Source organism: Pseudomyrmex gracilis, unplaced genomic scaffold (assembly GCF_002006095.1).
Source record: "Pseudomyrmex gracilis isolate BER0280 unplaced genomic scaffold, ASM200609v1 scaffold_24, whole genome shotgun sequence".
NCBI classification, from domain to species: Eukaryota; Metazoa; Arthropoda; class Insecta; order Hymenoptera; family Formicidae; genus Pseudomyrmex; species Pseudomyrmex gracilis.
Window position 1 is genome coordinate 1,179,507 of NW_018020608.1, and position 13,704 is coordinate 1,193,210.

At 38.4% G+C, this 13,704-nt stretch overlaps 2 protein-coding genes across 4 annotated transcripts; one reads left to right on the forward strand and one right to left on the reverse strand.

The window, feature by feature from the left end:
• Nucleotides 1-569: 569 nt before the first annotated feature.
• LOC109852090 (probable methyltransferase-like protein 15 homolog) lies at nucleotides 570-2,549 on the forward strand. The gene is made up of 2 exons (XM_020422924.1): nucleotides 570-681; nucleotides 936-2,549. Exon 2 carries the CDS (start codon nucleotides 1,217-1,219, stop codon nucleotides 2,369-2,371), a length of 1,155 nt encoding a protein of 384 aa, XP_020278513.1. The 5' UTR covers nucleotides 570-681; nucleotides 936-1,216; the 3' UTR covers nucleotides 2,372-2,549.
• LOC109852088 (C-1-tetrahydrofolate synthase, cytoplasmic) lies at nucleotides 2,539-8,709 on the reverse strand. 3 transcript variants are annotated; one of them, XM_020422921.1, is made up of 13 exons: nucleotides 8,669-8,709; nucleotides 7,903-7,968; nucleotides 6,764-7,099; nucleotides 6,249-6,341; nucleotides 6,013-6,154; nucleotides 5,794-5,905; nucleotides 4,858-5,423; nucleotides 4,414-4,717; nucleotides 4,120-4,337; nucleotides 3,481-3,944; nucleotides 3,149-3,401; nucleotides 2,819-3,004; nucleotides 2,539-2,722 (listed from the first exon to the last, which is right to left on the reverse strand). In XM_020422921.1, the coding sequence occupies exons 1-13, from the start codon at nucleotides 8,692-8,694 to the stop codon at nucleotides 2,633-2,635; spliced, it is 2,856 nt and encodes a 951-aa protein (XP_020278510.1). In that variant the 5' UTR covers nucleotides 8,695-8,709; the 3' UTR covers nucleotides 2,539-2,632. The 3 variants fall into 3 exon arrangements, with proteins under 3 accessions (XP_020278510.1, XP_020278511.1, XP_020278512.1); XM_020422922.1 differs by lacking the exon at nucleotides 8,669-8,709 and adding an exon at nucleotides 8,077-8,158; XM_020422923.1 differs by lacking the exon at nucleotides 8,669-8,709 and adding an exon at nucleotides 8,103-8,120.
• Nucleotides 8,710-13,704: the final 4,995 nt, after the last annotated feature.

Genomic DNA, 13,704 nt, shown 5'->3' on the forward strand with positions numbered 1-13,704 from the left:
ATACCAGACGACGAATTCGATTGGATGCACTAGTGCGCACTGAGTGCGTCCTCTTTCAGTGTTTAGTAAAATACCAACACTGAAATATTCTACAACACATTGAAAGAAGACGCACTCAGTGCGCACTAGTGCATCCAATCGAATTCGTCGAGAGAGAAGACTGAGAACGACCAGGCTCATAAAGCCCGTTCTACATTGATTGCAAGCTCAAACGCAAGGTATAGATCTCGTAGAATTGACCAATCACGCTGGTCAATTGGCTGATTTGATCAATACGATTAGTCAATTCTACCAGATCTGTTCCCTGCGTTTGCGCTTGCGATTAATGTAGAACAGGCTTAAGCTAGAGCATGTCCACGGGTGATACATACCGACAGCTTGCTCGTGGACATGGCTGCGTAGTTCCAATGTGCACCACCCGTGGACATGGGCTCCCCGGCAGCTTTCAGTCTTATCTTCGGTTGTACTTTTGAGCAATGATAAAAACATTTTCTCGAATACTTACCGTCAATAGAGAAACAAACAGTCGGTAAGATAGATTTTACAAACTTGCTTAATATCGAGTACACAGATCTCTGCACGTCACTTAAAATTAGGTCTGCGTATCGTTATGGCCGGTAATTACAAAAATTTTATAAAATTGTTGGAGTCTTGGCCACTGGACAAATCTAAAGTTGGCAGGTAATTATATTACAAAATGGTGGGGAAAGCTAGATTATTTTTATATATATGTAAGTTTTAAGTTTCACAATGATTCAATGTTGATCATATCAGAACATGTGCTTCTAAAAATATCAGGTTAGAATGCTTTTTTACGTCTTGGTTTTAATAACTAAAACAAAACACGGTGTTTGTCCATTTGTATTTGGATTGCTCAAAATAATACTTAAAGGTTCTTTCTAGATATTTATGGTTTATAATCGAATGAATTTTAGTGATTTGGGACAACACATTCGTGATCAGATCAAGATTGCTTTTGCAAAAGGTGAAGCAGCTCAACTGGATCCAGAACTGTGCAATCGATATTACGCAAGTTTGAAAAGAATATCGTCCGACTATCATGGGCAGATTTACAAACGCTCTTTGCTGAGCACTGCAAGCGGATTGAACAGGGAACAATGTAACATGGTGCTGACTCCAGAAATGTTAGAGGTTCTTAAAGAGGAAGATAAGAATTTTGTTAGCAGAGTATATGGAAGGATAAAAAGATTTGTTAATGATGATTAGAATTATGCTTAGATGTGTTGTAAATAAGTTTGTCAGGAAAAGATGTTTTACGAACAAGACACATACATTAGTATGTGCAAACGGTAACTTGATAGGCTCAATTAGAGAATATAGTCTAGATAATGATGTCTCCTTTGGTAACAACAATTCTTCTCATGTGCCTGTTATGGCACAGGAAGTATTGTCTTACATGGAGCCATCAGCAGGCAAGACATATGTAGATATGACATTTGGTTCTGGTGGGCACTCTATTAGACTTTTAAAACAGTCATCTGACATAAAAATATTTGCGTTAGACAGAGATCCAGTAGCTTACAACTATGCGCAAGAATTGTCAAAGAAATATCCGGATAAAATAATTCCTTTGTTAGGTAGATTTTCCGAGTTACCTCAATTATTGAAAGAACACAATGTAAAGACAAATAGTATAGATGGCTTTTTGTTTGATTTCGGTTGCTCATCAATGCAATTTGACGTGGCAGAGAGAGGGTTTTCGTTATCAAAAGACGGGCCGTTAGATATGAGAATGGACGGTTTTCGATACCCGGAACAGCCTACCGCTGCTGATGTTTTAGAAAGATCGACGGAAGAGGATTTGATCCGCATTATAAAAACTTATGGGCAAGAGAAGCGTGCCAAAAAAATCGCGCGTGCTATTGTCGAGGCGAGATATATGTTTAGAAAGTTAGAAACGACAAAAGAACTGGCTCTGCTGATCGAGTCCACTTTGGATGGTGAAATCAGAAGGGACAGTCTCGGTAGATTTGCGCACTCTGCCACAAAAACGTTTCAAGCACTTAGGATTTTTGTCAATAACGAATTAAATGAAATCAATTACGGCGTACTTCTCGCGCAAATGTATCTGAAACTTCACGGCCGTTTGATAACGATCTCTTTTCACTCGCTCGAAGATACCATAATCAAGAGACACATCTCTGGTAACATAAAAGATAACATGGCTAATACTGTGGCTTTAAGATACGCGAATTACGCTAAAGTCTTTGATAAAGAGGAAGTCGAAACGTTGGTGCAACCACCTTGGAAAATGATGCACAAACATGTTTTGACGCCCACAGATGAAGAAATCGAGACAAACCCGAGATCGCGATCGGCAAAGTTTCGCGCTATTGTCAAAGTAAAATAAATTATCTCTCCTCCAATGCGCATATGTGTTATTTGAACAATAATTAATATTTTCTATCACAATGTGCGCACGAGTAAATTAAGATTTATGTAATTACGATATGCGTGTTTATTTCAAATGTGTTATTCATGCATATACTGTGTACAAAAAATAAATAAGAATTTTGAGTAGAAAAATATTTATTGTTAACTGTTTATATTTTAACATACAAATTGTTGCGTACAAAATTCATTTTCTTCAGAAAAAAATAAATGTCTGTTTTCAAAACAGACCTTCTATCTCGTTCGTTTCACTATTCAGATCCATATCGTAGATGCATGGTCTAGTCGAAAGTCCAGGTATCATCATAATCTGAAATGTAAAATCAGCAAAGAGAATTATTTAACCGATTCAGTTTTCACAATTGAACAATTAACGAAAACAAATTTGTTCATTCTTTTTCCTCACCTCTCCCACCATAGGAACGACAAATCCGGCGCCTACGGAAACGAATATGTCCGTAATATTGAGAGTAAAACCGGTCGGTGCGCCTTTGATAGACGGATCTCCGGTTAACGAATTCGATGTTTTTGCCATGCATAGCGGCAATTTGTTATATCCCAATTTGTTATATTCTTCGATCTTTTTCTGCACCTGTAATACCCGAATAGAAAAAATTATACATTACAATCGTGAACACAAGATGATATAAGTTTTGTGTAATACAGCGCGTTGGTTTTTCTTATGAGAAATTTTTATATTGTTTTGTGAAAAAAAAAAAACAAAATATTTGTTTACCTTTTCCGCGAGAACGACTTGGCCAGCGCCATACATTTCCTTAGCGATTTTATTGATTTTGTCCTCAATACTGCTATCAAGATTGTACAATAGATGGAAGTTGTTAGGTTTTTCTGTAGCGGCTGTCAATGCATCAGCAAGTTTTAAAGCACCTAGGCCACCTTCTGCCCAATGGGTGCATATCACAGCGTCACTTGCACCACTCTCGAGTGCTAGACGTTTAACGAGGTCCAGTTCCGCTTGAGTATCCGTGCTTCAGAGAAATTAGTGTCACAATTTTTGACGACTATTTTTTAAGATACAATTTATTCGACAAAATAAAAGAAACTCACTTGTGAACGTTAATGGCAACAACTACGGGCACGCCAAATTTCAAACCGTTGCTGATGTGCTTCTTTAGATTTTCGGCGCCTTTTGAAATAAGATCGAGATTTTCTTCGAGATATTCCTTCTTCAAAGGAGACCCTGTTGTAACTGGCGGTCCACCGCCGTGCATTTTCAACGCTCTGACGGTCGCTACGAGCACAACCGCGCTCGGCACGTGTCCAGAAGTGCGACATTTGATGTCGAAGAACTTTTCCATACCGATATCCGATCCGAAACCGGCTTCCGTAATTACTATACCTTCCGGTCCGACTAATTTTAGAGCAATGGCATCAGCGATAATGGATGAACAACCGTGGGCTATGTTGGCAAACGGTCCAGCGTGTATCATTACCGGTGTACCTTCCAATGATTGCATAAGTGTCGGTTCTATGGCATCTTTCAGCAGAATCGCCATTGCCCCTGTCATGCCCTAAAGATTAACAGATATTTAAACAAGCGGCGGAATTATATCGCGCGATTGTGAAGATACAAACGTTGTCGCAAATCGTGTATAAATGTTCGAAATAATTAATAATTTTTTTTGAGAGTAACAAATGTATCTTTTAAATATTTTATTTGACGCGCAATCTCGTAATTGTACTAACAAAGTCTTCAGCGGTCAAAGGCTCGCCGCTTTTGCTAAATGCGACGACGATGTTGCCAAGTCGCTCTTTCATATCGTCGACGCTGGTCGCCAACGCGAGGATCGCCATTATTTCCGAGCCAACGGAAATACGAAACGACGTTTCTCTCGTCAAGCCCTTCTCGGTTGGACTCTGACCAATGGTGATCTTCCGCAAGTATCGATCGTTGGTATCCACCGCTATAGCAAAAAAAAAAAAGAACAATTTTGAGTACGTTTTTTTATAAGAAACGTCTTATAAGCTTTTATGTCGCACCTCGCGTCCACGTAACGTTCTCTGGATCAATATTCAACCTTGCAAATCGACTCTGTTCCTCTTCCGTTAACGTGTTCGGATCGGTTTTCGTGATACCCAGTTTTTGCAATCGTCTTAACTGAATTTTCGAAAACTGCCTGACGCCCTTGATAGTCGGCACCAACCGATCGTAAAGAGCCTTGTCGTTCTGCGTCGATTCGTGGAAATATCGCGCATCGATCTGCGCCGCCAGTAGATTATTCGCGGCGGTAACGGCGTGAATATCACCGGTTAAATGAAGATTGAACTCCTCCATAGGAATTACCTAAGCAAAACAGTCCGATATGCTAGTTAAGTCAACGATCAATAATTTTTTACAAAAATTGACAATTATCACATAGTCTTCACGATTTTACATTCACATTCGATAGTTTTACTGTTTAAGAAAAAAATTTTCTGCCGTACTTGTGAATATCCACCTCCGGCAGCCCCGCCTTTGACTCCGAACGTAGGTCCTTGACTAGGTTGTCTTAGGGTAGCGATCGAATTCTTGCCTTTGTGCGCCGTCAGTGCCTGCACTAACCCGAGAGTGGTTGTGCTCTTACCCTCACCGAACGGTGTCGGCGTGATACCCGCCACCACGACCAGCTTGCCGTTCTGTTGATTTTTCAATCGTTGCAGCACACTGAGACCGATCTTGGCTTTCTTGCTACCGTAAGGACTGAACTCGTTCGGCATCAGTCCGATCTCATCGGCTAGTGTAGCGATCGGTTTTGGCTCCTGACTTCGAGAAATAACGATATCGCTCGATACAGGCTTCACAGGGTTTATTTTGAGAGGCCGTAGGTTCCATTGGGTGTTGAGGAGTTTCTGTGCCATTCTTTGCGCGGATATCACGGTGTTCTTCATCAACATCGCTACCGTCATCGGCCCGACGCCGCCCGGTACCGGAGTGATGTACGATGCTACTTTGACAGCTTCTTTAAAGTCCACGTCGCCCACCAAACGCTGTCCGCTTTTCTTCGTAGAATCTGAAATATGTTCCTTGACGTTGCAATACTTATCGTTGCAACATAAGTGTGCATATTTATTAATAAAAAATCGAAATAACAAAAGATAATTGCTTTTAAGTGTACTCGTGTGTTATTGTAGAACTACACTCGCGGTCCGTGTGACGCACGTATCCGAACGCGACTGAACTTGAACTAAAAAACTAATGATGTGACTTATCATGTTTTTCTATGCTCTTTCCCTTTCTAGACGTCCCATAATCTTTGGATTGCATGAGCGGAAACGTATGGTCTTCTGTCGTGTTACATATAGAGAAAGGAATGGAGGAGGAAAGAAACTTAAGAAAGGATGATATGTGTAACGGATGTTTAATTTAAAGAAGCTATATACCTGGTACGGAGGTGATACCGCAATCGATAACGACGGCGCCCGGTTTAATCCAATCGCCTTTAACAAATTCGGGTTTTCCTATAGCCACAACTAAGATATCAGCTTCGCGTACCTAGAATTTTTTTTCAATTTTAATCGTAGTTTTTGCTTATATGTATATTATTTTATCTTATTGTTTATATAAATCGAAAGAATTCGGGGACTAAAATGATTGCTTACAACATCAGGAAGATTTTTTGTTCTCGAGTGGCAAATTGTTACCGTAGCATTGTGCATCTTTAATAATTCGGAAGCTGGCGTGCCGACAATCTTGCTTCTTCCTAAAACAACGGCTCGAGCACCGGCAATTGGCACGCCGCTTCTAAAAGTTTTTTTTTTCAGTTTAATAATAATTGCGTAATAAGAAGAGAAATGTTCTTTTACCGCGCGTCTAAAATTTAACAAAAATAACGTACTTTTTAATTAACTCGATGCAGCCATTCGGAGTGCACGGCACAAATCCCGACGTATCACCGATCGCAGCTCGGCCTTCATTAACAGTATTTAATCTGAAATTCGAAAATTATAATTAATATATATTTTGTCAGACAGGATAAATATATTTTATACAGATGTTTTGTTCTTTTCAAAATGTTTGTTAGAATGGTAAGTTACTTCAAAGTTTTCCTCTACGTAATGTATTTCTTCAAATATAGATCTGTATTTCCTATCGCAGCGCGATGTGTCAAAGGGCACAATTTTTTTTATTATCGCTCTTATCGCTGTTCAATGCGTCATGAAATTTCGATGTGTTACTCTTTCATAATATGTATTTTGAACATACATATGTTACACACATTGTTAGAGAAAATGATTTCTCATTCTTAAGATTAAGTGATTAGTAAGACACGTGTTTCTAACTTTAGCAATCTGTATATTTTGGAGATAGTCTGTGTGTATATAAAATAAACATGTATATATATATATTTACCCGTCGACATCCTTTTCCGGCGATACCAAATCGGTAATCAGGTTAGAATTAATTTTATTGACACTGTCGAGCGGCATTTGTACAATAATTCCGTGAACATTTGGATTAACGTTCAGCTTGGTAACCTCATTGATGAGTTCCATTTCTGTGATAGTGTTGGGAAGTTGCAAATGTCGAATATCGATTCCTATTTCCCGGGCAGCATTAGCTTTGTTTTTTATATAGACATTTGAATCCTCCCGCGCGCCCACCTGAACGATAGCCAGGCTAGGTGAGAATCCAGGTAACTTTTCTTTTAAGACGTTCACATCTTTGATCAGCCCCTCGCGAATTTCCCTGCAAAGTTTTGTTACATACGCGTTCGGTAAATGCAGAAATAGATCACATAAATCCACGAAAAATAAAGTTTTTTTTTTTTTTAATAAGAAATAGTATTGAAAAGAAATTTTTTATATATAATAATTTATATAATAATGATTAAGGTTTTTTATATTCTTTCATATTTGTATTTATGTTATACAGTGTACGCAGTACGCGTTTATTTTGCGCGCGCGCAAGCGTACAGTTGGCTATATGTGTGATTATATTGCTTGATAAAGAACTATAATTTTACACGTGTGAGATGAATGGACGTGGAATTCCACATGAACATCATAACCTCACAAAATAAACGATATTAATGCAAAGCATTAATATATCTTTTTATAATAATCGCAAATAACCAATTATATAAGAAAATTACAATAGAAATGTGTACAAGATACGAATTTTTTTGCATGATAGTCGTAAAGAGTTCAGAAAACTTAAGCAATTATTGAAACTTAAACTATTGTTTTTTATTGCAAGATATTTCTTCTTGAAACTTTAATTTTATACCTAACGTCTGAGTTAACACATATACATCTTATCTTTATCTTTATAGACACTTATGTTATTTAATATTTTGTTTTTGCATGTGTTAAATAATTATGCGTTCTTTGTAAATGTCATCAAGTATTCTTTTAAATGTTTCTCTCAATATCTTCAATGTGAAATTCATACGTTTGTTGTAAGCGCGATGCTATTACTGAGATTAATCGATCGATATCTTTCTTTCGCGAGTTTGAAACAACTACGCAGAACAAATGAATATTACTCACTTTGCCAATTGAGAGCCAGACAATATAACTCCTCGCACGTCCGTGGACATGGTTCTATTGAGAAATCTGCACAAAGTTTTAAAGTTTGGATAAAAAATTTATAATTAGCACAAAGTTAATTTTCTTAAGCAGTTAAGACTAAGGTTTGTGATAAGACGGCACGAGAATAGAAACCTCTGTATTTATTGACTGACTGTTACCGCTTGAATAGATCTCCTTACTGTATCTGACCGGTTCACAAGTGGGTCTCGGCGTTATATAGAGTGTCTCAGAAATACGCATTATTAATACTAGAATGAATTCAGTGTCGAGTTTTTCACGAGAAAAACATGGCGCTTATTTTTACGACGCTCTACATATATATAATTTTACAAATAATATAATAAAACATTTAATTAATCTAATTTAAAGAAAGAATTCAAATTTTAATTAATTCTTTTTTTAAACCGGTGTTTGAGCGTCTGTTTTTTTGAACTATCTTATGTAAACGTATTTATCTCGAGTGTTACATCATGCATACGGTGATATACATTCAAATTAACACACAATACAGATTACTTAAAGTCATTGTTATTACAATCGAATGACAGAATTCTTGTTTTAGTTTAATAATTAAAACAGAGATTAAAATCTGTTAATGATTTTTGTGTGAAATTAGTATGATAGTAATATAAAAAAAGCGCTTTAAAAATTTTTTTAGCTAAAACTGTAATAATTATAGTATCTCAAGAATAATTATATGATAAAATTAATGCTAGTCTCTTACTTAAAAGTTTTCAATATTCGTATCATGAGTTGATGTGTCACAACGACTTGACGATAACTACACTACAATCTTTCTTAGTTTTTCGATAAATGCATCTCTGCTGGGGTTCGAAAAATAGTGTTACAAAATGTGTTTATCAGTTCTGCGAGTTACGAAATTCAATGCGATACACTTTGACTTGCCGCACAATTGATCTTGTATTTAATCTACTTATATTATTTTCATAGATTATTATTTTTTTAAAGTAGAATAATAAAATAAGAGTGCGACTCTATACAATTATACTGTAACAAGCAGTATTATTAAAGCAATTGTACATGAAAAATGTATATTTTGCGTCGCATATAATTGATGAATGTCTAGCACATCTAAAGTTGCTCCAACAGTATCTTGACCAATGACAGGCGTTATTTGATGCACTCATGTGCTAATTTACGACTGCATGTTATCTTTTGCGTCAATATACGTCACCGCTATTTTTTTCGACGTAATCAGAATCGGTGCAAAATTACAAAACAACGATATCTCGTTAAAATATACATCTTTGCAACATCATTAGCTGATCTACTTATGCTTATAAAAATATTTATCAATAAAAAAATATAAAGATGATAACGAATATATTTTGTATCCGACATCGTTCACGACTGACAGATTCGTGATAACGTTAGACCGCGGTTTCGACCGATCATCGTGCAGCCTTGCTGTCAGAGGTTGGAACAATCGTTGAAGATTAGTAAGATTAACCGTTAAGATCCCCTTTCCGTTCTCCGAAATTGCCTCTTCGCCGAAAGATTGCGAGAGGAAGGATCGCGATTGTATTTGCGCGCTTTAGATGTAGACTTGTTCCTTGAATCCCACGGGATAGCTTTATGTTTCCCCTCAATTCAGGTCCTTCCTTCATCCTATTTAATCTCTTTCCTCTTACGAAACGTGTATACTTAATCGCCGTCTTAATTACTAATTTTTCGTGCTACATTTTTTTCTCTCTTTCTCTTTTATAAGATTTTAAATTTATCGTTATGTCAATAAAAAAAAAATTTATTTATTCTACCATGTTATGTTTACGATTCACACCGCTTGACCATCGGAGATCAACTAAACTAATAGCGAAATCTTGAACGCGCGTGCTATATCGAGCAATGGAGCTTGCTGCGAAAGGGGCGAGTTTGTAGCTTCGTCGCGGCGTAGGTACCTACAGATTCCAACTTGTGCGGATAGTTGGGCTTAAGGGTTCCAGGGAGAAACTAGCCTTGGGGTGACTGGGAGCTACGGATGATCGGGGCTGAGGCAAAAGCTTCGGGAGAAGACGGGAGGAGGGAGGGGGGAAGATGGCAACGGCGGAGGATAGCAGCGGCCCAAGGTGTAGGGTGAAAAGGTCGCTGCAGATCTCGAAGAGCGTAGCAACTCGGACCGCAAATTCCTTTACGGTGTTCGGTGTGCGGCACATTCGCAGTTAGAAGCAAGGAACCGGCTCGTTTTCGCTAATAGGGCGCGTCCAACTTTGCGTCGGACGGGTGATACTTCGAAGGGCGCGTTGTCCCAATTCTCCGCTACGCTTTCCGAGATTTCCGTTTCGGGATTTCTACGTTTACCGCGCCGCCGGTCACGCAAAGCTCCGCAGGGACCGCTTGCAAACGCTACACGTTCGGTGGTTACTTCGATCGCCGAGTTTCGTTCGCCGAATATGTTTATATTTTCGATTGCGTATAGACAATTGTCTTTTCCCATCTTCACAAAAGTTTAATCGAAAAAGTTTTATTCGATTTCAGTTCACGTTCACGTTATTATTCGATTTGACATTTGACATTTTAATTCTTTTTAAAATTTGTTTACTCTCGGTATTACGTACAAGTATAATTATTTTAGAATTGACTAATAATATTACATGATTAACTTACTTTATTAATTTATGCTGAGTTATAGTTTAATTTAAAACATATTCATGCTTAAATCACTTTTTTCAATTATAGATACTTAATTAATTATAACAATATAAATAACAATTATACAATAAATATATCAAATGATGACCTTTAATCGACAAGCTTATCGAAGCTCGTTACATATAGTAGCTCTACAGGTGAGATTCCGTGATACGTTTTCCATCAGGGATGCTTAATGGGATGCTAGTGGAAATTAACGACCTGTCGCCACTCCTTCGCATCTATGCGATATCTCGGGAAGTGAGAAAGAGAGAGACGGAACATTACCGGATTGGACGCGACCGGCAATAAATAGATGATTGAACGTAGTCCCAGCGTCAGACGGCGGAAGGGATATGAAATTAATACACAAGTCCTGCAGGCCCACCCTGCAAGGCGTCTATACCTTAGCGGAGAGGTATTTCTGGCATCCTTAAGTTTCTCGAGCGGAAGGACCCTTCGATGCGAATATCAAGGAAATTAGAGATGTTAGTAGGTAGGCTCGAATTATTGACGCTTCGCCGGACAGTTGTGCGACACGGTCATTGATATTTCATGATTCGTCCTACCGACCATTATATCTATCCGCGCGTCTTCTCTGTGCGATCTGACAGAGCGTAAAGACCGCAACGTATGCGACTCTCCGTGAGATTGAACAAAAAACGAAGTCGCGAAGAATTAAGAGAATCGAAAAATGACGCGAGAGCTTCATAAATTTGTCGCTCCATCGCCGTTCGCGAAACGTTACATCGAAGTAAGTTAACGCGAAACGTCGTCACGAAATACTGCGCGGCAGTTCGCTACTTTCACGAGACTAGAGCTCTAGGGGAGACTCTTCTTATTTTTCCCGGTGCAGTAAAATCTATGGCGAAAGTTTGAAGGTTCCGCGAGAGATTGAAAACGGGTAAGCACAGACACACCGAAAGTTTATATGGAATAACTTTGCTAGACACTCACGAAATGTGGAAATGACATTATCGCTCTCTGAGTTTGGCTACTCATGCTGATTGGATGCGGAAAATCGATTGGTGCGTAATAGGTTCGTTCCGAAATCGAAAGTGCTGTTTCACTTGTTTACGTGTGTTAGCGAGCAATCAGCGTAACGCGTTTTTCAAATGTTTGATTTTTTTATTTTTTAACAAATGTCGCTACGTTAGCGCTGTTTGTAGAATATAGATAACATTTGTGTATAAATATCGTGTAATATTCAAGATAGGTGTGTAATTAGACACGAGAAAGAGAAAAAAAGCGCAGATTTTAGACTTTTAACAAACACAGCAACTTGTTGAACAAAAGAAAGATTTGCAGTGACGCATATGGAATATGTTTTTATTACAATTACAAAAATTGCACACATAAAGTTTTGACAATATACAAAAATCATCTACTTGTATATTCTGTTTCTAATCGCTCTTTTGTGTTTTATTACACATTTGTTCTGCATTGTCGTGACGTACATATGCGAGCGAGAGATATTAAAAAGAAACTCGCGTCTTAGTAACGCGAGCAGCGATTGATCGTTACGACGGTTGAGAGTGGTTCGGTCAATAGTTAGGAATTTCGAGGGTACCCTCTAACTGTGTTCGGAGCAGGGGCAAGAAAGATAACTTTGCAGAGAGAGGGTAAGACGTGGCTTGCTGGGGGTTGATTGGGTGACCCCTCACCCGCCCTTGCCAGCCTGCGTCGCCCTCCATCCAGCATCTCGCCTTCTCTCCACGATGATGAAAGCGATTTCACCCCTCTTGCTGGCTTCCTAGAAAAATATGGCCGACCAAACACAATTTGAAGGGGTTCGGACGCTTCGATCTAACGGCGAGAGTAAAGCGATATGAACCATCTTGTTGGCAAGTATTGCGAGAAATTCCTGGTGTGTTCCTTTAGATGATATTCGCGGCGTGAACACACGACGTGTGTTAACAAATTAATAATCCAAAGATACAGCGTGTAAGATCGATCAAAACTAGTATATAAATTGAAAATCTATATTTTACACACGGAGGATACAATATTTTGCTGATACGAGTAATTTTATATGATTCTCTCGTCATCTCGGAGTGAGAACGTAGAAAGACGCAGTTAGACCAATAATAATTCGACCAATCTTCTCATCGAACAAGACGGATAATGAACGCAAATTGCGGCATCGGAATCGAACCAAACGACGATTCGAAAAAAAGAGAATAAGGAATTGAAAAAGAGTCGTTAAGAGACTGATTTCTCCATCCGACAAGAATTACGATGAATAACAGACACGAAAAAAAGATCTCGTTTAATAAAGACGGGTTCTCTCACGATGAAAATATCGAGTGAGTTATCCACAAAAATTATGATGAATCGCGGTTTGATTACGCTTGATCACTTTCGATTGTATAAAAATCCCGTGATTTTTTTTATTCCGACGTTTTTATTTGCGGACCCAGAATTGGCTGAAACGACACTCGGAATAGCATCAATTTCTACGCGTATCAACTCGGGAATCTCTCTTGTATCGAGAAGTTCACCCGTCAAGATAAAGTTTCTCCCGAACTTTAAGGAGTGGGACGGGCATATAGTCGTGCCGAAGCATCGAGATCTCTCGCAACATAACAATAGTATAGACGCCGGATTCTCTTCTTAGATAACATCTAAACATCGTCCGGGTCGGTCAATGCAGGAAGGGTAACTAGAAGCCATTTCTGACCTCCGTGAAAGTCTACGCCCGAATCGTCTCCGGGTTGCCTTACCATCTTACCAAGCCATATTGAATTATGGTTATTACGAGAGCTCCCGTCCTCTTGCAAGATACTTCGTGTTCCTTTGAAGTCACCGGAGAGTTTCGATTTCGGCGAGTCCAATCGCTTTTTTGCTTGCGGTCGAGGAAACCGGTTGATGAGCGATGAGAGAGAATCTGGAGGGTTCTGTGTGTGCGTGTCTTAGACTTTTGTACGTTTGACAGATTATATAACATCAATGTTAAGTTGTATTTTATTTTCTCTCTATATTTTTATTTTTTCTTATATCAATTAGAAAAAAACCAAATTAATATCGATACTTTTTTTTATAAGTGATGAGATATTTATCAGATAGATACGTATAAATAGGAAAAATGCAGCTTTCCATGAGAAAAAATTG